At 35.7% G+C, this 25153-nt stretch overlaps 1 protein-coding gene across 1 annotated transcript in view; it reads left to right on the top strand.

Moving 5' to 3' along the window:
- The window catches only part of cntnap2a (contactin associated protein 2a), a 301573-nt gene that overhangs the window by 97667 nt on the left and 178753 nt on the right, over nt 1-25153 (top strand). The window contains exons 11-13 of the mRNA XM_067378732.1: nt 7669-7775; nt 10006-10125; nt 11949-12149. Coding sequence (XP_067234833.1) covers nt 7669-7775; nt 10006-10125; nt 11949-12149 — 428 coding nt within the window. The remainder of the gene's footprint in view (nt 1-7668; nt 7776-10005; nt 10126-11948; nt 12150-25153) is intronic.

Genomic DNA, 25153 nt, shown 5'->3' with positions numbered 1-25153 from the left:
CCTTTGAACTACCATTGGTCTATGATGATGACATAATAGGCAGGTGTGCTCTGAGGCTCCGCCTTCTTTGAGGTGGAAATGTTCTCCGCTTCATTTCTTCTGTTTAGTCCGTCGAGGTCAGATGACCGCAAGTAAAACATGAATTGACTGGAGAGCCGCTTTATGGTGCAAATAAAAATGGTGATTCTAATTGAAAGAGACACTGACACTGTTTATTAATGTTTCATAATGTAAAGCTGCTTGCTTTTAGACAGCCTATTATATAATGTACTATATAGCCTAAATAAACTTGATCTGACTTGCCTGGAGTGCTGAACTGCAGAGCTTGTGCAAACATATCTACATCGCTATGATCAGATGCTTTCTTAACTCATTTTTGTTGTGTTTATTTCGTTATTAAGAGGAACAGGTGCAGCACATATTTATATTTCCATCTAAATACCGCTAGTCATGTATTTCAAACTTCTTTTTACTCCGAAGCAAAGAACGAAAAAGAACTTTGTCATGTGTATATTTGGACCTTTAACATTGCGCTCTTGTGAAAAACAGAGAATTTGTACGCCCCAGGTTAGGGTTATAGGGTGGATCTTAATGCATACATTTTCACATGAATCACATCATACAAATTCATAAGGAATCGCCACCTTGTAAATTCCTCATGGGATCGGTCTGGAATTGCGCTAATGTGTGTAAGTAATCTCAGGTTAAACTGCACTTGACTTGACATTAACGGCCTCCCACGTTAAGTGCAAAGAATATCTGTTTGCTTGCTTTGTGTTCATTTGCCCATTTAAACATTTATATTTGTAGCTCATTTATGTTGCTCTTCAGTGGTAAAGACCCACATATGGATACATTGTTTACATTCCATTAGATTCCTTACAGCTCAGTTAGAAGCTTAAACCCCACTTTAATTGTGTGTAAAGATGCATTGTTCTTTAATGCGTCTCATTAGCCTCATAGCTCAGGGCTGAGTACATTCTCAACATGATTTAAAGACAAGATCAGTTCATTCTGCACGTCTTTCTGCCATTTAAATTCACAACTCTCGCCCTGACAATATTTAGATGATGTTTCAGATGAACTTTCTGTCTGTACTGCGGTGTTTATTTATGTTTTTGAGATTATGGTTTCTACTGCAATACAGTTAGTTGTAAGTCCCCAGAGGAAAATCTTTTCCTGTATTAGATCAGACCAGATCGCTCTCCCTCCCTCCCTTCGCTCTTAACAGAGTGAACTGTAATAATAGAGGAGGCAAGAGACTGTTGAACGCTTTCCCTGTGTGTTTTTCCGTCAGCGTAATGATGCTTCCCTGGCAAAGCTCCGCAGTGCCAGCACAGTGAGGAGCAAACTCATTATGCGGGATCGAAAGGGGGGCCACCCGCTCACCACGCCATTGATTTTATGTTCGTTTTCATCAGGCCAGGTGATGCACTATCAATCTCCTTTACCAAACGTGTCCCTGTGTTTGACATGTAAAAGAATATTCCATGTCCTCCCACCAGGAAGACACTAACACACACGACCTTGCAGTTAGATACAGCTCAAATCACATCCTCTCCTTCTATGGGAGAGTTTTTTCTTTTTCTTTTTCTCACCCCTACAGTTTTCACACATATCAATTTCTCTCATATCAAGCTATTTCACGCATAAGCTGTTCTGCCGAACTTCTAGAGGCCTTCTTAGAATGTGACTCATTCTAAATAGCTGTGCAAAACGTTTGACGTAATGGCGTGTCGAGTCGGGGGTGTGAGAGGGTGAGACGGGACGAGAGGGGCTACGAGCTAATCTGCACCCATCTCTGAGGAGATGCAGATTGGTGTCTCACCCCAACAAGTCTAATCTGACAGTGGCGTTTTAAGCCACGTGCTTTCGCTGTTCATAATGGTTGCATTAGAAAACTGTCACTTTCCATTACAAAAGCACAGCTAGGGATGTAAACAGCCAGAGCAGAGAAAAACGATGCTATGGTCTCCAGGGTTGGGGAAGCTTCTTTGAAACTGTAATTTGGTATGGTAGTTGAAATGCTAGTTGTGATACTCTTTTGAAAAGGGAGCTAAATTCTAGTTCACCCAAAAATGAAAATTCTGTCATCAATCTGATGTTGTTCCAAACCCATAAGACTTTTGTTCATGTTCAAAACAAAAAATTAAGATATATTGCCCACACTTTAGTTTAGAGTCCAATTCTCACTATTAACTGACTATTAACTATGTCTTTTGCCTCAATAAACTCCTAATTACTGCTTATTATTAGTTAGTAAAGTAGTGGTTAAATTTAGGTATTGGGTAGGATTAAAAGATTTAGTTCATTCTGAATGAAAATTTCCTGATAATTTACTCACCCCCATGTCATCCAAGATGTTTATGTCTTTCTTTCTTCAGTTAAAAAGAAATTAAGGTTTTTGAGGAAAACATTCCAGGATTCTTCTCCATATAGTGGACTTCATTGGGGTTCACTGGATGGAAGGTCCAAATTGCAGTTTCAATGCAGCTTCAAAATGAATGAATGAATGAATGAATTAATTAATTAATTAATTAATTAATTAATATTATTTTATTTATTCATTTATTTTTGTAAAAAAAAAAAAAAAAAAAGAAAAGAAAAAAGAGATTATAAATGATGCACAGGAATTTGAATCTATAAATCTCTTTGGACTGTTTTTGTTTATATGATCTGTCCAAATAAACCACTAAGTAAATTCACTAGAATGGATCAGACTTTCCATTGTTGCATATTAGAGACAATGTTTATGAAGTGATTCACTTAAATTAATCAAATTTTCCAGTGTTTCATGTATATGGATTTTTTTAGATGAATCATTTTACTAGAATAAATCACTTTTTAAGACATTTTGCTGTTGAATATGAGAGGGAATGTTTATGAAACAATTCATTCAAGTCATCCTATTCGAAAACTACAGTTTGACAGCACTGCTCTGAAAAAGTACGACAATAGTAGTGGCGAAGAACTTGTCAGATTTAAGGTTCATTGTCAGTGGCATTGTCACAGCCATTAAATCAAATTTCCCAGTGATGCATGTGATAGAGGAACGTTTAGAATGAATCAGTTTACTAGAATGAATCAGACTTTCCACTGTTGCATAACTGAGTGAATGAAATGATTCACTTAAATGAATCAAATTTTCGGATGGCACACTTGAGAGAGGTATGTTTGGGATTATTTTTTTTACTATAAATCAGGCTTTCCAACACTACATATAAGAAAATGTTTGCGTTAATCTGGTTCAGTAATAGTTTTCCTATCATCACTAAGACATTTTCTAAACACAAACATGCACATTTACTTTTTGCACTTTTTATCTTTCCTTGGGGAATTGTGATGGAAATCTCTGGAAAGCTAAGTGACCATGCAACAGGAAATGCTTGTTCAGGCTCACTGCTCTGCAATCTCTGGCTCTCTGCTTGGCAAGGAACAGTAGTGAAATGTTTGTAACTTTCTTTTTTGTGAAAGCTGAGCTATAACCACGGATCTTTTCGAATCTATTACCAAGAAGCTATTACCAAGGTCTTATCTCCCAGTGACAGTTGCTGTCGACTCACACTTAATTTTTATTATTGGACTGAGTCATCAGTGGCCACAAATTTCCAGGGACTGTTCTGTTGCAGTTGAGTTTGATTAATGAACAGCGTAAACTCTATCTGTACCTTTCTCCTCCAGGCACAGATGGCCAATGAGGTAACCCAATTAATCGAGACATGTCATTCTATACGAAAACTACAGTTTGACAGCACTGCTCTGAAAAAGTACAACAATAGCAGTGCCAAAGAACTTGTCAGACTTAAGGTTCATTGTCATAGCTCCTCCTATGAGACATCGGCCTAATGAGTATTAGCTCCAAGGGGATTGTTCCCTAATTTCATTTCATACCGCATTTTGCCGTGTTAATGGATTTGACGTGCAGTTGGCAGGACTATATGAGGAGCTGTGGAAGTGGACAGCTAGCGTTCAGCACAATTTTTGCACAGAACAAGTGCCACATCACCAGATTTCAGTTTTGATCCTTGGCCAATTGAAAACACCTCTGAAGATGACTGTTTCTTAATTAAGTTCAGGAGAAAGTCAGTGAAGCCGTTAATTGTTTTAACTTTAGAGCTTTAATTACGATTTCATTTGAGACTAAGATAAAAGATGATGGCAAATCTGCACGGCTTGAAAACAACGTTGTGTGTGTGCAATTGCCATGTGGAAATTATATACTTTTTTACTGCTGATGAGATGCTAAGCAGTCTGTTTTTTATTTGTTTGTTTGTTTTAGGGGTTAAGGGGGAATGCTGTCGAAAATTTGGTAGTATATTATTTCACATAATTTTCCTGAATATATAAACCTGATAGATTATGATTATTGCACTTGCAATGTACAGTATTGGGCTTTGTAGCTGAACTAAGTCCCTGATATTTGTAATTTCTTTATTTTAATATTTACATCAATTTGGTCTTATTAGATTAAACTTAAACAAAAATGAGAAATTTTGCCCTGGCAACTAACTGAATAAAATAAGTTAAAGTTGAAGTACTAAATGTATAAAAATAAATAAATAAAAGCTAAATAGGAATATAAAAAAGCACAAAATAAAAACTGCCACCCAATGGCCTTAGGAAAACAGTAAATAGTGGGAGACATGCATATAAGCAGGTAAATATGGGTGAAAAATAGCAGTCTTTTTGGTGTGCCACACTTCCTGCTGCCAGCAGGTGGAACTTTTACTATAACTGAATATTGCCATGTAGATATCTTCATGCCAGGACTCTTAATAAAACATGTGAAGTTTGGGGCAGATCGGACATTGTATGCTCAAGTTACAACAACTTCCTGTTTCATGGCGAAACATGACCACAGACACGCCGCCATGGACACGGCGTTCAACGAAAACTCAAGATTAAATAGATTAGATTAGACTGACCAAACATGATGCTGATCTGATTAAAGCTTTAGGAGGAAGTACAATGACTGGAAATGGTAAAAACTGCAAACATTTTGTAGAGGAAATTCTAAATATCTTACTTCCTGTTGGTTTTCAGACTTTGCTCCAAGAGATTTTTTTGTAGGTATTGGGCTGTTACATGTGTCTACCAAATTTCTTACCTGTATGTGAAACGTAGCGCAAAGGGAACTTCATTGAAATTTTGTGGCACCATCAAGCCATTTTGCCTCAACTAATTCTGAAACTGATTTACATCAGATGTAAATTTTCACCACTTCTGACATGTGTGCAAAGATTTGTGAGTTTTTGAGCATGTTTAGGCCCTCAAAAATGCAATTCATTTTGGAGAAGAATAATAAGAAACAATAGAAACTAGAAACAAGAGCAATTCCAATAGGGTCTTAACACCATCGGTGCTCGGGCCTTAAATTTAAAAAATAAAAAGCTAATTCAAAATATTAATAACTAATATAATAGTATACAAATAATATTTTTTTTTTTTTACATTTTTTACCCTATAGAGCAGGGGTGTCCAATCCTGCTCCTGCAGGGCCACTGTCCTGCAGAGTTTAGCTCCAACCCCAATTAAACACACCTGAACCAGCTAATCAAGGTCTACTTGGCATACTAGAAACTTTCAGACAGGTGTGTTGAGAGAAGTTGGAGCTAAACTTTGCAGGACAGTGGCCCTCCAGGACTGAGTTTGGACACCCCTGCTATAGAGTGTCCATTTGATTGAGTTTTTTTCCATTTGTCTTTTTTTTTTTTAACTTTATCTGTGTATAGCAAAGTGAGATAAACAAGTGTTGAAAGTGGTAAAAGTGAATTAGTATACATTTTTGAGTTTTGTACAAAAGCTGTTTTTACCATTGTGACATTAAGACCCTCATAAAGTAAATGACTCATTGTCATCCTCTTCAACACATTCTCAGTGTTTTCAACTACAGGGAGTGCAGAATTATTAGGCAAGTTGATTTTCTGATCATATTTTGTTTCCAAGCACATTTTACCAATTCCAATCCACATCAATCTTAATAACTACTATTAATATTGTTTTCAATCATTTATAAGTGATATATAATTGTTCATGAAGGCTGGAAATGAAAAATGCCCTATATTCAGGTGTGCAGAATTATTAGGCAGGTTTTCTTTTACAGATAAAATGAGCCAAAAAAGAGATTTAACTCAGACTGAAAAGTCAAAAATTATTAAATACTCATGAGAAGGACGCAATACTAATGTAATACTAGAAATTGCAAAGTTAAAGCATGACCATTGGACAGTGAAATGCTCATTGGGTCAGCGGGGTCATACAAAAACAGCTGGAGAAGAAAAGACACGTTAACTGCAAAATAATTAAGAATTAAGGTGAAGAATTAAGTGTGAAACCATCAGGAACCATTTAGTCTCCAGCGCCACCATTTCCCAGTACTGAAACCTACCTGGAGTCTTCAGAAGTGTGAGGTGTCAGGATCTCAGACACTTAGGTTAGGTGAAGAATCCTAAAAAGCGACCTGCTCTTAATAAGAATCACAAGCTGAAGTGTTATAAAGTACATGAAGACTGGGTTTTTATAGGCCTTATAGACAGCTTGAGAGTGACTCCTGAAGGACCAGCACCACATCCTCTTGTACCACTGTTTGAAGAATTTATCTTCCAGAATCTGGCAGTAAGGTGTGGGAATTCACTTTTAGTCCATCTCTTATCCTGAAATGTCCATCTTGCAGAGATGGACTAAATGATCTTCCAAAACTTACTGCCAGATTCTGGAAGATAAATTCTTCAAACAGTGGTACAAGAGGATGTGGTGCTGGTCCTTCAGGAGTCACTCTCAAGCTGTCTATAAGGCCTATAAAAACCCAGTCTTCATGTACTTTATAACACTTCAGCTTGTGATTCTTATTAAGAGCGGGTCATTTTTTAGGATTCTTCACCTAACCTAAGTCTCTGAGATCCTGACACCTCACACTTCTGAAGACTCCAGGTAGGTTTCAGTACTGGGAAATGGTGGCGCTGGAGACTAAAGGGTTCCTGATGGTTTCACACTTAATTCTTCACCTTAATTCTTAATTATTTTGCAGTTAACGTGTCTTTTCTTCTCCAGCTGTTTTTGTATGACCCCGCTGACCCAATGAGCATTTCACTGTCCAATGGTCATGCTTTAACTTTGCAATTTCTAGTATTACATTAGTATTGCGTCCTTCTCAAGAGTATTTAATAATTTTTTACTTTTATGTCTGAGTTAAATCTCTTTTTTGGCTCATTTTATCTGTAAAAGAAAACCTGCCTAATAATTCTGCACACCTGAATATAGGGCATTTTTCATTTCCAGCCTTCATGAACAATTATATATAACTTATAAATGATTAAAAACAATATTAATAGTAGTTATTAAGATTGATGTGGATTGGAATTGGTAAAATGTGCTTGGAAAAAAAATATGATCAGAAAATCAACTTGCCTAATAATTCTGCACTCCCTGTATGCTGGCAATCAGTAATGTGTTTCATTGAGTGCTTTATTAAATGTGTTTTAAAAACGGTTGCTACTCTGGAAAAAAAAAAGAGCAAAAACTTGGTAAACATATTCTTCTATTTAAAACAGCACAACGGATGGGAATTTGTTTTAACTTAAATGTATTGATCAGTGATCAAATATGGTAGTCTAGCATTTTACCTCACATGCATTTAAATGTGTTATTCTGATCTGCACTGATTTTCAGATGTATGCCAAACTACTGTGAACATGGAGGCCGATGCAGTCAGACCTGGGACAGCTTCACATGCACCTGTGATGGGACGGGGTACACTGGAGCCACTTGTCACACATGTAAGACTGTGTCTTCTTTTTAGTATTTCTGGTTGTTTATTCTGATACCTGTCATGCCTTCTAAGAAATGAAGGATTCTTGGTTACACTTTAGTATAGGAAACACATATAAACTATTAACTATGACTTTTCCTTCAATAAACTTCTAATTTACTGCTTATTAATAGTTAGTAAGGTAGTTGTTAAGTTTAGGTATTGGGTAGGATTAAGAATAAGGTCATGCAGAAAAAGGCATTAATACAGTATGTGCTTAAGTACTAATAAATAGCCAATATTCTAGTAATATGCATGCTAATAAGCAAAGACCCTAAAATAAAGTGTTACCGGATTCTTTTATTTAAACCTCAGCATGTGACATAAATGCACTACCACAAAAATGGCAGAGAACAAAGAAAAGCCTTGTGTTTTCTGTAAAATGAAGGAAAAAGGAGAATGGGAAATGCACAGGAGAAACATCATTCTGTTTAACTAACATCTAGAAGACCTTTCTGAGAAATGTCAGGGTTCTATGTAAAAGTATTCGCTTTCCCTGTGTTTGCTTTTACCCAAGAATGAGATGTTAATGATGTAGATGGCTTCTTGTTTCCACTGCTTTTGTAGCAGCTGAAACACAAAATTCTAAAATGTTCTGTTTGTTACCAGGTTTAAATTATATTTTGAAATACCAACTAAAATGGAAGCATGGGAGACTTGAATCGGCATTGGTTTTAGTAGAGTTTGACGTTAGCATGTTGCGTTTTAATTACGTTGAAATATTTGTATTGATCATTTTCAATATTGAATGTAAGTGCAATTCTCTCACCACATCCATAATTGATACATATTTTATTGATGTAATTTCCTTCTTTGTAAATAACGTGATGCTGCTGCCTACCTTTCAGAATGACCTTCACATCTAGAGTGGCACCTACTACAGTATGACTACTTCAAAAGCTCACTGGGTTTTTAGACAGAGCTATTGATTTATATGAAAATGTCTGTTGTTTTCTCTGTGCAGTCTGTTTGGGATCAGTTCTGAGAGAAATAGTTCAGTGAAACTTTTTTAGGACCTCAGGGGTTAGATGGAGTGAAGAAGTGACTAGCTGCAACAGTTACACATAAGTCAATATGATAGATGTTGAACTCTATTGAGCTACTTCCCTCAAACCTCTATGTATACAAAAACAAGGTTGTATTATAAATTTTACTCTATTTATTGCACAAGAAAGTTGCTGTTTCTGTCATTCAGTAGTTATTAACTAAATACTTTGCTGTTCTTTCTGAGTTTGATTGCTGGGATAGTTACCTTGCGTTTGTTCTGGCTGGCAGGCTCTAAAGCACTATGGTGATATTGTCAGATTGCAATCTGCAAACATAATGTGTGCAGAATTGGTATTTTAAAGTCACACTTCATTCTAATTAGTTTTCCATCACTAGTCCACATAGCACAGTTTTGGAAAACGTTAATATAAAAGAAAAATATTGTCTTATTTGCTAAAATGTAAAGGGTTTAAACCCAAAATTGATGTCGTTCCTCATGTCGTTCCACACCCGTAAGACCTTCATTCATCTTCAGAACACAAATTAAGATATTTTTGATAAAATCTAATGGCTCAGTTAGGCCTCTATTGACAGCAGGATAATTAACACTTTCAATGCCCAAAAAGCTAATAAAGACATTTAAAACAGTTCATGTGACTACAGTGGTTCAATGTTATGAAGCGACAAGAAAACTTTTTGTGCACCCAAAAAATAAATAACGACTTTATTCAACAATATCTAGTGAATATCAATTTCAAATCACTGCTTCATGAAGCTTTACAAATCTTTTGTTTCGAATCAGTGGTTCTGAGCGTGTATCAAACTGCCAAAGTCACGTGATTTCAGTAAACAAGGCTTTGTTACGTCATAAGTGTTTCGAAACGTTTCAAAATTTCAGTGGTTCACTCGACTTTGGCAGTTTGATGATACAAGCTCTGAACCACTTTTTTTTATCAAAAATATCTTGTTTTCTGAATTTGTGTTCCCAAGATGAACAAAGGTCTTATGGGTGTGGGACGATATGAGGGTGAGTAATTAATGACTGAATTTTCATTTTTGGGTGAACTAACCCTTTAAGAGTTTTAATTAAGATGCTTGAAGGTGAACCTCCAAAAATGATAGATTATAATGTATGATTGTAATAAAGTTAATGAAGAAATGCTAATAAAAATGTGAATATTATTTAATAAAGCTGTATTTATTTCTTCCAGCTGTATATGAGCAGTCCTGTGAGGCCTACAAGCATTTGGGAAGATCATCTGATGCCTACTGGATTGACCCAGATGGAAGCGGACCGTTAGGGCCTTTTAAAGTCATCTGCAACATGACAGGTAAAATGTGCATTTTTTTGTTTATTTGTGGCATACCATAGCACTATGAATCCAGAAAGCCCACCGGTTGTACTTGATTAATAAATCAAGCCTTTACTGTGTATTATTCTTTTGAGAACCCCCCTGTTCCCAAGCCTCTGATCCAGGATCATAAAACACATTCCTGAGACAGTCTTTTATTTATGTCCACATCATCCCACTGATCCACAAATAAATAAAAAAAACAAAATGTCACTCTTACTTGTAGGAACATGCAAGTATGTAGGAACATCAGGACATAAAATGTTATCATTTCAGGACAGGAACTCTAGTCATCTCAGAGCATAGGAAATCCCTGAGCGGACACGGTAGAGAGCAAAAATCATTCTGAAAAGAAAGTGTCTGTCAATTTCAGACATAGGTTATGTTAATTTAACAGCTTTTTGAAGGGTGAATCTTGTGATTCTTTAAGGTGGGAAGGAAAGATTATGGTTGCAGGATAAGGTGGATTTACAAAATATAAACGACAAAATGTGTTTTTTGTTTTTTTTTTAAGAAAACATATTTTCAGTTTTTATTAGGTCTCATTAAATAAAACTTGATGGGGGATATTGCCATAGACAAACATGGATCCAGAATGTGTGAAATTACATATTTACTTAATTGTTACTTGAATGAGAAAATCTTCAATTTAAAGAAAACCATTTACTTTTTTCTTTAAAAAAAATAAATTTGGAAACTTATTCACTCAAGTATATATTTTGCACTTTTTGTTGGATAAAATGTTGACAATATTGAGGCTTGATTATTTATTATGAATTATTACCAATGTGGAAACCTATGGCTCGCAAACCACATGTGGCTCTTTGACAAAAATCACCTAGTTTCTCACCCTTCACCGGTAAATAATCATTAAAAATCACTCAGACAACAGATCAGTTTCCTGCAGAAAACAATTGCAATTCTTTTGTTGTATAGCAGGGGTGCCCAATAGGTCGATCGCGATCTGCCAGTCGATCGCAAACACAATGCTGGTAGATCGCACACAATTATAATAAATGCTTTTGTTAAATTTTAATAAAAAGAAATATAACGATGCCCTTTCTTATCCTTTTAGTTTCTGTTTGACTTGCATTTGACTAATACATTTTTACCAGGCAATATTTTTGTTTATTCAGTTGCCATGACAACTAGCCGGAGAAGAGAGCGTGAAGTCGGCTTCCTCCAAATACGCATGAAACAAACAGCCGTCTCTGAAGTGAGCGTGCACGTGTTGCGCAGACGATTTTCATGAACACATCCACGATCTCTTTCATGTTCTGCATTTTCGCACATAGAGCTTGTTAATACAGTGATAATTAAGGAAGTCGGGAAAAGCATCCTCCTCCTTGTACTTAATAATGAATCCATTTGAACGGCCGACCATCGCATGTGCTCGGTCACCGTCAGTGTTGATTGACACCAGTTTAGACACTGCCAGCTGTGGTTTGTTGACAAAGATTATGTAAAATTGTCTGATTCTATTCAGTGCAAGTCATCAGAATAAGGTAAATGCCCTGGCTAATGTAATCTGTTGTGCTGTAAGTATTTTGAGTTTAGTATTAAAATTGAATATCAACCATGAACATTTTTTATTTTATTTTCCTGAATTCCATGTAGAGATGCATGCAGTAGTAGCAACAAGCATTTGAAATTAAGCTGTTTGTTTTTTGGTTGGTAGATCTCATTTAGTTGATCATTTTAAAAGTAGATCATCAGGCAAAAAAGTGTGGGCACCCCTGTTGAACAGCCTACCGAAGTTAAAGAAAAGTCAATTTATGACCATTACTCTATCCGTGTTTCAGAGGACAAGGTGTGGACGACTGTGGTGAATAACCTACCAGCACAGACGGCAGTGACTGGCTCCAGCCGGGAGAGAAGAACAGTATTGCAGCTGAACTACAGTGCCTCTATGGAGCAAGTCACAGCTATAACCAACAGCGCTGAGCACTGCGAGCAGCACGTAGCCTATGCCTGCCGAATGTCACGCCTACTCAACACACCAGGTACAGAGAGGTCTTAGTGTGTGCGTGTGCGTGCATGTGTGTGTGTGTGTGTGTGCAGTGTTAGGGAAAGTTACCTTGAAAAGTAATGCTTTACAATATTGTGTTACTTAGTTACTTTTTAAGGAAAGTTACGTTAATTTTGCTTTACTTTTTCTAACCTGGACTGGGCTTGTTTTTTAATAACAAAAAAGTTCTATTTTTGGGGCAATTAATGTAAAGGCCCTTTCACACCAAAATTGGTGAACAAGCCGCAGACTGAAGGATGCAAGAGAAGAAAGTTTAACACTTACTTCGCCAATAAAAACAAAGAATCTAAAGTCATTTTTGCTTTATGGTTTAACTGAATCTTCAAAGGTCAGCAGTACATTGGTCAATGATTTCACTGATTTTATTTATTTTAAGGAACACTGAATCTTTTTTTGTGCAAGTAAGATGAATAAATGCCTGCTCACATTTAGTCTAGAACTACAATAATCATTACACAACATCTCGGCAATTTCTCTCAACATGGGGACCAGAGAGCTGTCAGTCAATAAATGGGAAAACAAAGTAACTTACTTATTTGAAAAGGTAACTCAGATATTTTGTAAATTTAAAGGTCCCGTTCTTCGGATCCCATGTTTCAAACTTTAGTTAGTGTGTAATGTTGTTGTTAGAGTATAAATAAAATCTGTAAAATTTTAAAGCTCAAAGTTCAATGCCAAGCAAGATATTTTATTTAACAGAAGTCGCCTACATCGAACGGCCAGTTTGGACTACATCCCTCTACTTCCTTCTTTAATGACGTCACTAAAACAGTTTTTTGACTAACCTCCGCCCACAGGAATAAACAAAAAAGGGGGCGTGGTCTTGTTGCGCTCCCACGGAGAAGAGCAAGAGTTGTGTTTGTAGAGTGTGTTTGTCGCCATGTCGTCCAAACACTGTTATTTTCATCCCGCAGTCCAATCACCTTTGTTTGGCCTTCCCAGGGACGCTGTACTTAGAGATCAATGGTTACAATTTATGTTTAACTCGGTTCCCGAAAATTATAATCCACATGTAAAACTATGTGCAGCACATTTTGCTGAGGACAGCTTCCTCAATCTCAATCAGTTTAATGCCGGATTCGCACAAAAATTATTCTTGAAAGATGGAGCAGTTCCCTCTTTGTCTGGAGAAAGCGTTGTTTATGGACCACAACCGGTAAGCTAAGCTGCTGTCGAATCACAACACAGGAACCGCTGGCACAATCAGAACTCGTTACGTATTTCTGAAGGAGGGACTTCATAGAACAAGGAAGTCATCAGCCCTTTTTTATGACAGTGGAAACTGCGGTATACAGATAAGTAAATTATGTGAAAAATACTGTGTATTTTTACACGCGAAACATGAACACATATTATATTGCACACTATAAACACAATCAAAGCTTCAAAAAAACACGAAAAACGGGACTTTTAAAAGTAATGCTTTACTTGTTACTTGAAAAAAGTAATCTGATTACATAACTTGAGTTACTTGTAAAACTTGTGTTTGTGTGTGTGTGTGTGTGTGTGTGTGTGTGTGTGTGTGTGTGTGTGTGTGTGTGTGTGTGTGTGTGCGTGGTTGCAGAATATAGATACTTATAGGAACTTGTTGGGTGATAAAAGGTTATCTAAAACCTTAAATTAAAAAATAAATAAATAAGAAGTATCTAACTGTAGTGATAGTTCTTGCTAAAACAAATGAGGGTTAAGTGCCTTGATGACCAGGTAAACTGATACTAGAATAGGAATGCAATGTTAATAGCCCCTCAGTGGCTAATGCGCTCCCACTCTCCACTGCTCTCGGTTTGAACCCACTTATTTTTGGCGGTTTGCCCAGTTGTTAAACTGCAAGAATAGCGCAGAACCACCCCAGAACGTGGTTTATGTTATAATGGCTTGGTTTCAGGAGGATTTGTATTACATTTGCTCACTCTCTGTGAGTTTGTGTGGGCTAACAGCTGGACTTAATAACTAATTTGTGCTAAATGAAATGCAGAAGTTGCTATAGAAAGAATAAAGTTGAATCACAGTTCTTAGAGAAACAACTTAAATAAGTATAAGTATATTTATGGGTGGGCGGCGTAAGATTCATTCGCTGATAGTTCCGTGTGTGCTCTCCTAATTAGCAGTTTATGAAAATTATGAAAAAATTATGAAAAAAAGCTGTTAATGGAGACTGTAGAAAAATTGGCAAAAGGTTAAAAGTGTAAGAAGTAAACTAAAATGGAATGGAAATAAGAGTCCTTTTTAAATTTGTTCTCAAGTAAAGCTCTTCATGTATCTGGAGAAAAGTAGTGCTGTCAATTTAATTTAGTACAATTCAGCATATATGAATATATTAAGCATATTTAAGTATAATCACTAAGCAGATGGCTTATCAAGTATATAATAGCAAATATGTACAACGTGAGTAAGATTTATCTAAATAAAAAAATAAATGAAATAATTTAACTTAAAAGTGAAGTGAAGTGACATGTGGCCAAGTATGGTGACCCTGGAGCATTGGATATTCACTCCCCTCGCCGACAATCCCTGCCGGACCTGAGACTCGAACCCATGACCTTTGGGTTACAAGTCCGACTCTCTGTCCATTAGGCCATGACTGCCCCTATTATAAATCAATAATTTTATTTGGCAATGACACATTTGATCATGAATTGTCATTGCCTAAAAAATTGTCATTGCTCTAAAGACATTCATGATGTTACAAAAGATTTCCATTTAAAATAAATGCAGTTTGAATTTTCTAGATAAATCTTTCTATATAATATCAAAGACTCCTGAAAAACAATGCTTCCTTAAAAATATTTTGCAGCACAACTGTTACATAAGAAATGTTTCTTAAGTACCAAAACAGCATATTAGAATGATTTCTGAAGGATAATGTGAGACTGAAGACTGGAGTAATGATGCTGAAAATTCAGCTTTGATCACAGGAATAAATTACATTTTAAAAGTGATCAAATAAATGCAGCCTTTGTGAGCATATGAGACTTTTAAAAACATTTTAAAAAATCATACCGACCCCAAACCTTTGAATGCTAGTCAATATATGCCATATGCAGTATAATGCTGACCACAGTCTTTTCTTTTCTCTTTTATTTCTCATCTACAAACCTGATTCCAAAAAAGTTGGGACACTGTACAAATTGTGAATAAAAAAGGAATGCAATAATTTGCAAATCTCATAAACTTATATTTTATTCACAATAGAATATAGATAACATATCAAATGTTGAAAGTGAGACATTTTGAAATGTCATGCCAAATATTGGCTCATTTTGGATTTCATGAGAGCTACACATTCCAAAAAAGTTGGGACAGGCAGCAATAAGAGGTCAGAAAAGTTAAATGTACATATGAGGATCAGCTGGAGGACCAATTTGCAACTTATTAGGTCAATTGGCAACATGATTGGGTATAAAAAGAGCCTCACAGAGTGGCAGTGTCTCCCAGATGTCAAGATGGGCAGAGGATCACCAGTTCTCCCAATGCTGCGTTGAAAAATAGTGGAGCAATATCAGAAAGGAGTTTCTCTGAGATTAATTGCAAAGAATTTGAAGTTATCATCATCCACAGTGCATAATATCATCCAAAGATTCAGAGAATCTGGAACAATCTCTGTGTGTAAGGGTCAAGACCGGAAAACCATACTGGATGCCCATGAACTGCATCACATGCAGGAATGCTACTGTAATGGAAATCACAACATGGGCTCAGGAATACTTACAGAAAACTACTGTCAGTGAACACAATTCACCGTGCCATTCGCCGTTGCAATTTATCAGCGCTCAGTTCAGAAGCCTGCATCTCTGATGGTATGGGGTTGCATGAGTGCGTGTGGCATGGGCAGCTTACACATCTGGCAAGGCACCATCAATGCTGAAAGGTATATCCAAGTTCTAGAACAACATTTGCTCCTATCCAGACATTGTCTCTTTCAGGGAAGACCTTGCATTTTCCAACATGACAATGCCAGACCACATACTGCATCAATTACAACATCATGGCTGCGTAGAAAAAGGATCCGGGTACTGAAATGGCCAGCCTGCAGTCCAGATCTTTCACCCATAGAAAACATCTGGCGCATCATAAAGAGGAAGATGCGACAAAAAAGACCTAAGACAGTTGAGCAACTAGAAGCCTGTATTAGACAAGAATGGGACAACATTCCTATTCCTGAACTTGAGCAACTTGTCTCCTCAGTCCCCTTACGTTTGCAGACTGTTATAAAAGGAAAAGGGGATGCCACACAGTGGTAAACATGGCCTTGTCCCAACTTTTTTGAGATGTGTTGATGCCATGAAATGTAAAATCAGCTTATTTTTCCCTTAAAATGATACATTTTCTCAGTTTAAACTTTTGATATGTCATCTATGTTGTATTCTGAATAAAATATTGAAATTTGAAACTTCCACATCATTGCATTCTGTTTTCATTCACAATTTGTACAGTGTCCCAACTTTTTTGGAATGGGGTTTGTACATGCAGCACTTCAGTCTCTCCACTCTTCTTCACCCCTGCAGCTCCCGATCATTCACCTTGTCTCTTATTTATTTTTACTTCCATGCTCTGCCAGTCTTTGCCACTATCCCCTGGCACTCCTGCGACCCATTGTCTGATTACAGTCAGCAATAACAATTTGCAGATGGCTGATGCTAATCTATTAATGAGCATGAAGCACAGTGATGGCTGCTGTGAATTTTCTTAAGGATAATCTGACTTTGGAAAAGCCCTTATTGTAGACTTTTCCCTCTGGGGTTCTCTCCCACTACATGTTTGACTCTATACTATCTATGTTAAATAAGGCATGAATAGAATATCACTCTCAGTCTACTCTGTACATATCAATGCAGGTGAGGGCATAGTCCCATTTGCCTCACTGGATGTGCAGAGACTAGCAGTAGGCTATGTTCACACTGTCAGTTTTTGGGATTGATAACCTCATTTACTTTGATTTGAGTCTCAAAATGTCCTTTTCAAACAGCAGCTTACTGTAACATCTAAAATACTGTCTGAATGAACTCGCAATAGGGGTCAAGTCCATATTCTCTTACCAGTAACCATAGAAAGAGTGACCAAAGTAAGATCAAAGATGAGTCTAGTATAGGACGTAAAACTGACGGGAGCAGCTCTGGTGGAGAATAGTGACTTGATCTAAAACCTTCACACGGCTCATATCTCCCTCGCTGTAAGTTACCGAAAGCGAAGCAACACACATTAGACACGCATTGGTGCAGTGCAGAGTGGCTCTCTCGAAATATGACGTAACAGACAACTAGTTGTCCAGTCTGTTTTTCATTCATACAGCATGTGTTTTTCGAGAAAAGTTGTGAGTCCTGAAAATTTACGGGTGTGAGTTTGGTTATAAAATGGGGTTGTCACTCCCGTAAATAACTGAACTGAATTATTAAAGGATTATTTCACTTTAAAATGACAATTACCCCAAGCTTTACTCACTCTCAAGTGATCCTAGGTGTATATGACTTTCTTCTTTCTGATGAACACGATCAGAGTTATATTAATGAATATCCTGATGCATCTGAGCTTTATAATGGCAGTGAGTGAGACCAACGAGTATGAAGCTGAAGAAAGCTGCACGAAAACTAAAAAAATGAAAAAAAAAAAAAAATACATTAAAAAAAATGGAACGTAAGTCACATCAGTTAAGCTTTTTCTGCAAGTTGAATGCGGCAGGCGTAGGACATAGCGTAAGCTTTTTGAACTACGGGAGGCTTTACACATTCTTCGTAAGTTGAATACGGTAGGCGAGTAAAGCTTGGGGTGATTTGAAAGTGAACTAATCCTTTAAGGTCTCAAAGTACAGAACTGACAACCGTATTCTGCTGCTGTATGAATGTGGCCATTGCAGTAGTTCACTGAAATCAACAAGCAAATTAGCATGTCATCTTGAACAAAGCATTTTATTTCTCAATGTTAGGATCAAAAATAACATAGATCAAAATAAAATACAAAATAGATAATTGGAGTAAATAAACAACAAAACATGTTTCATGTAAAGATATGCTTGATTACATTTGTTTTTAATGTACTTATAGTTATTTTAAGTACTTGTTATTGACTATATAAAACTTACTTTATGGTAAGTTAAAGTAAATTAAATACTTTTTAAATTAAATATTTTATTAGTAGTAGTAGTAATTGTATTGTATAATGACATTTTCCTCCATTAGCTTTTAATTTTAATTTAATTTGTAGTAAATTAAATATTTTTTAATGTATTTTTATATATTAATATATATTTGAATATACTTTTTTATTATTATTATTATTATTATTAGATTAGAGTGTAAAATATATATTTAGAATTGAAGAAAAATTAAGGACCAAAAGACAGTGGGGATTGCAGTCTCAGGGAAAGATACATACGCTATGAGAATAAAATATAATACAAGACTGCTCACCAGAGCCTTGTGGTCTGAAAACTACTTGTCTGAATACCCCTCCTTGATAATGAGTATGTGCATGAGGTGGGAGTGTATGAGACATTGCATGATGAGATTTACAGAGTAGTTTGTTTGACCGTGTTGTGTAGTGGGTGGTAACTGGCAGACAGTTCTGTTGTATGGCCTTCATTTATCTTTACTGAAGGACAACCGGTGCTGTAGTTATGCACTTTGTTGACAAACCTACAGGATGGACAGCATCACTTTGATTGTTTGTCTGCCACCTTGTGTGTATTAATGCATGACAGCACAGTTTTCTAGTTTTGCATGATTTTGTTTGTTTGACTGACCTGTTTTAACATTTCCAGATAACTTTGTTTATTTTATAATGGCCAGACAAGATCACATTTTGGGGGATCGGTGTTGGTAATCGCAGCAATTACAGGACAAGTGGTCAGCCAGTCAGCATATTGACAGAGCATATGTTCAGTATATGAGCATTAGTGAAGAGTTGTGTTGTGTCCATGTCACCAGAAGTGAATGCCCTATGGATTTTGAAACGCATTATTAAATAAATTAATTAACTCATAATAAATTCAACTAAATGCTAAAATATTTGTAAAAATTTAAGATGTTTTATTTTGTATTTGTAACATACAACATACAAATACATAATAAAATGTTAAAATATTACAAATATTTGGTAAGGCTTTACAAAAAGCCTTCATTTGCTAACATTAATTAACTACATTGCTTAACATGAACTAACAATGATCAATAGTTGTTTTAAGTAGATGTTTTGTATATATAATTATAAATTTTCTTTAGTTATATCTTGCTTAAGGCATGCTGGTGCCCCTTCAAAAACAATAGGTACATGTTGCCTCCTGCATGTCACAGAATCTGAATCATTTAGACAGTTTATGCTCAGACGCATATGAAGAGACAATGGGAGAGAAAACTGTTTCACAAAATATGCTTCCTAAATTGACTGTCAGGTTTCATCAAATTATAGAGGGCTGGCATTCTGCGACCAAATGAAGCGTTAAATCAGAATTGCATCCTGGGTGCATTAAGTTTGGTAATTGGGAAGTTAAACTGTAATTGTCCTAATTTCTTGATGCCTTCAGCCCTCTCATGGATGAGCCATCAGGTTGTTCTATTGCAGCTTCACTTTGTCTGTGCCGTCCCCAGCGTCCTCGGGCCTCTTGACCTCCATTAGCTCAGCATTGGGGACGGAGTTGAGAGATGTCTGCCATACATGTCCGTATGTCATCTCTTCCGATTACGGCACAATCAACAGTGACGTTTTGTTTATTTCTCGTCCCCTACAGAGGGACCAGAGGTCCATTTGTATTTAAATTGTTCTCTTTACAGCTAAATTAACCACCTTCCACTATGATTAGGCCTCGGCTGTCACACAAAGGAAATTGAATGTGATGATGATGAATTGAGAAAAGTGTTTTTGTTTTGTCGTCTCCTTTTTCTTTTTGTCCAGTTATGATAAACAGACAGTATATTGTCAGCTGGAGGCTGTGGCTTATTGTATGAGCAGAGCATATAAATAAGAACAGACAGTGAGCCGTGAACCATCGGGGGGCTCTGTGTCTGTGATGTCCACACAATTAAAAGCATTCATTTTCTTGATTAGCGGACAAATCTGAAAGACATGAGCTGAGTGCTTGACAAAAACAGGCATTATTCATTCATAGTCTTCAGAAAACATCTCACTTTCAGCACCGTGTCTGTGACAGTACAAACATTGTGTAAATGATCTGCACATTGAAAATACTTTATATTTGTCAACCAAACATTACTCAATTTTTTTTTCTTCTGATAATCAAGATTGGATATTTTTTGCTATAAAAAGTGGTGATTTTTCAATTATTTAACTTCTTAACTCGCTTTTAGCTTGGATCATAAGTTCACATACAGTGAGATTCAAAAAGTATTAAATCGCCAGCGGAATATTATTTAGCAATTGTTTCTAATTTAATACAATGTCAAATTATCAAAAAAATTATAAATTAGCAATTTGTGTTTTTGTGTATTTTTTTTACATGATTAAATAAAGAAGTTTGTTTAAAAGTAATCTAAAATTAATCAAAAAGTAGTTAGATTATATTTCCTTAAATGTGTAATGTAATGAATTACGTTAAATGTTACGTTAAACGCGTAATTTAGAATCAGTAACTGATTACAAATTGTAAGTAATCTACCCAGCACTATATATATAATACAGTTGAATAGTTTGGTCTCGGTAAGCTCTTTGAAAGAAGTCTCGTAATGCTCACCCCGGCTGCGTTAATTTGATAAACTGCATTAAAAACTACATTAAAAACAGTAATACTGTGAAAACTTATTAAAATATAGAATAACTGTTTTCTATTTAAAAACTACTTCACTATTAGCAAATCCGAGCAAACAGGAAGCGGAGTAAACCAATCAGAGAAGGGCGGATATGACGTTAGCAAAGCGACAAGAGAGTCAACAGCGAAAAGTAAATAATTTGTGTGTTTTTGGTCATTTAAAACTGAATTCACGGCTGAATAGAACAAACTCTCGGGTCTCCCGTGCGCAATCTTTGTTGGTATTGACGGGACTTTCGCCGCACTAGAGTGACGCTGTTTGCGTCACTGAAATAAACAAATGTGATTGCACGGTACGGTTTGGAGTTGACTCAAATCGCGACGCAGGGCAGACTGACCAGGGCTGCGTTTCCCAAAAGCATCGTAAGCCTAAGTTGATCGTAAAAACGATCGTACGAGTGATCTTAATATTAAGGTCTGTTTCCCAAAAGCATCGTAACTTAAGTTGCACTTGAAAATGATCGTAGATCTACGAGTGCTCTGGAGTAATCGTTAAGCCCTAAGTGCATCGTAAGAAGACAGAGTTATGAGGTCACCTACAGGACAACCGGCAGATTACACCTTTATTCAAGTGCAATGTGTATAACATAGCTAAGGTTTTGACTGTATTCCTCTTAAATCCTCTTTGTTGTTTAATATGAAAAGAAAACGGAAGAAAATAAAAAAATAAAAATACACATGATGTCATAAATAGTGCTGATAAAACATGTCTGCAATAAAAAAATTGTCTGTACACCTGTAGAAATTGGCTAGATGAAGTACATAATTTGTACTACTGTCACCCTATACCCTTTATATAGGCTTTATATAGGCCTACCACCTATGGCCTAAAGCTCTATGAAATACTATAGGAGTTCTTCCAAGTGTTTCTGAAGTGACTGACTTTACTATAACTATAACTATAAACTAAATTTTAAAACATAAACAAGTTTAGATATTAACTTCAAAAACACTGAATCACAGTTTGATTGATTTCACACACAAACACACACACATACACACACATATATATATATATATATATATATATATATATATATATATATATATATATATATAAACTATAATTAATTTAAGTTAAATATAGACACTATGGTTAATTTATGTAAGTGAGAATGACAAAATAAAGTAAACTGTGACATATTATGCCCAAAAATTCTTCATACAGTGGACTACCAGTAAAATTGATACAAATTTGGAACCAAAATTATTCAGACACTTTGACCTGACCATGTTTTGCTAAAGTGTTATTTGAGATCTTGTCATATTTTACTACCATTAAAAAAAAAAAACTATAGTGAATAATTTGTAATAATGAATGAAATGTTCAAGGTGTCTGAATAAATTGTGGTTTGACTGTGTGTGTATATATATGAAGACTTTCAGATGCAAAAGCCTCTAAGTGCCATCTGAAATTTTCTTATAAAATGAACAGTTTTATCAAGCTTGTAGGCCTATGTTTATGTTCAGTTATTTCACATTAATGGAAAAGAAAATGACCTATTAATTGCCATTAAAGTGAAATTACTGAACCTAAACATACAAGCTTGATAAAAATGCTAATTTTAGAAGAACATTTCAGACGGCACTTATAGGCTTTTGCATCTGAAGTCTTCATATATATATATATATATATATATATATATATATATATATATATATATATATATATATATATATATATATATATAGCTTAAAGAAATCGTCTGACAATTACATCTTTGTTTAGCTCTACCTCCTCCAGAAGAACATTAATTTAATCTTTTTGAAAGGTACCTTTATTTATTTATTTTAAACCACATCAGGTGACGATTATTAGGTTAAACGTTAAAGGATACGATTTTATAAGGTAATATTCAGCACTTGAGAAACGGACAGCGACTCTTAAGTAGCACGTAGAGCGCGTTCTCGCGCGTTCATGTTAAGGGCATTTTTGGGAAACGCACGTGGAATTGCAGCGAGCGTTCGTAACCTCGCACTTAGAAAGCGCTCTTAAGAGCTAAGATACATTGTTATTGGGAAACCCAGCCCAGACTGATATGTCTTGTAGAAGATATGTCAGTCTGGCCTTGCGTAATTTTAATCACGCAGTTAGATGATCTTGGGAGCCGGGAGTTTATCACACTGAGCATCTACAATGGCGCAAGGACCTGTAACCACGGTAACCCCATATTCTAACCATTTAACCTGATTTTGAGATTCTTTGTTTGCGATCAGATCATTTTAGGCCCCTAAAATCTGTGAAAATTTTCAATCCAATACACATTGCATTTATGCACAGACACATTTCAGCACATTCATGTTGTTTCCACACACATTCAAGGTAATGTTTAGTGATTCTGAATGGATCCGTGTTGACAGCCCTAATACACAGTATGTATGTATGTATGTATACATATATACATACATACAAAACACACATATTGTTCATTTATTCTGCATTTACAACACTCATAGAGCATAAGTGAACATGAATACCCTGCATTCTCTGCTGTGATGTTCTTTTTGTATTCTGGTCTTATCGGTAGGAGAGTTATAGATCCTCTCAAGACATAAAGATTTTATAGCAGTATGTAATGTAGGAAACCGCAAAGGGCAGCCCTGAGAATGATTAACAAGATAATCTATGGATCATAGGAGGAAACAGAGAGAGGTTGACTAGTGGTATTTCCTAAGGAGTCCTGCATTGTTTCTATCTTTTCTCAAATTCAAATCACTCTTCCAATCTTCCCATCCACAAATCTGCCAGAAAGCCCAAGTGTAAAGTATGTTGGACTTTTTTTTCCCCAGTTCAAGCAAACATTGTCATCCAGATTTACTGCTCAATCAAACAGTTTCAGGATTTCAGAAAAAACAAACCCAACGTCAATGCATCAAAATGTCATACATTTTTATGGAAAGAGCAATTTAAGGAATATTTCACCCATGTTGTCATTTACTCACCCTTATGTTGTTCCAAGCCCGTAGGCTGTATTTTTTTTTATTTTTTTTTCTGTGGAACACACAAGAAGAATGTTTGAAGAATCATCACACTGCCCTGTTCCATTGAACAGCTGTTCATAATGATTACATCTGTTATACTCCAAAACTGGCCCAAAAAAATGTATATAACTTATGCTCTATATTTTAAGTGTTCTGCACTCTAAAAAATGCTGCGTTAAAAACAACCCAAGTTGGGTTGAAAATGGACAAACCCAGTGGTTGGGTTAAATGTTTGCCCAACCTGCTGGGTAGTTTTATTTAAACCAACTATTATTTAAAAATTGCTATGGCTAGCTTAAAATGAACCCAAATAGTTGGGAAATTAAAAACCAGATGCAATTAGAGACAACAATAATAGACAAAAGGTGAATGTTTATTAATAAGCTTTAATATTTTATTAATAAAAATTTTTAATAGTTTATTAATATAAATGTATTAATAAGCAATTTAATAAATGTTTATTGTTTAATAATTATTCATTGAACATTAATAAATGTTCATTTCCAACATACTTTGGGTTCATTTTAATTAAGCAATACAGTCATTTTTAAACAATAGTTGAGTTAAAACAACCCAATCGCTGGGTTTGTCCATTTTCAACCCAACTTGGGTTGTTTTTAACCCAGCATTTTTTAGAGTGTGAATTCAAATGGTATCTGTGTGAAAGGAACAGATTGAAATTGAGTCATCATTCACTGGAAATCTTCTATAATGAGTTGTGAACTTGCACTGTGAAATAAATAATTCAGTGAGTTGAACTCAATAACTTTTTCAGTGTTAATCTGGTTCACAAACAGAACTGAATAATAGTTTTTGGAGGATAAAAAACAACATAAAGGTAAGTAAATGATGACAAATTTTTCTTAGTTGAACTATGACTGTGGTGCTTGCTTAGCACAAAAAAAAAAAAAAGAAAGCTTCTGCTGACTTCTAAGAAAAGTGTTAATCCTGCCCTTCAAAACTATGTTATTGCTTACAGTGAAGTCAAACGCAGCACTACATTGATCATTAATAATTGCTTTTGTTGCTGCTATCAGAATAAATGGCTTCTGTTATTAGTTAATTCATCATATTTATTTTTCGCTGTTGACCTTAAATGTTTGCTTGCTGGTCTGTGTATTAAGGAAAAAGCTTTAGCCTTAAAATGTTGTGTTTTTTACGTGCGTCCTGGTCTTTGTATGAGGATATGAAGATAAATTATGTTGCATAAACGTTCTATCAGAGTAACCAGAGCATGTCCA

Source organism: Chanodichthys erythropterus, chromosome 23 (genome assembly GCF_024489055.1).
Source record: "Chanodichthys erythropterus isolate Z2021 chromosome 23, ASM2448905v1, whole genome shotgun sequence".
Classification (NCBI taxonomy): Eukaryota; Metazoa; Chordata; class Actinopteri; order Cypriniformes; family Xenocyprididae; genus Chanodichthys; species Chanodichthys erythropterus.
The sequence above is the reverse complement of the archived record's forward strand: the minus strand, read 5'-3'. Positions and strand labels throughout refer to the sequence as shown.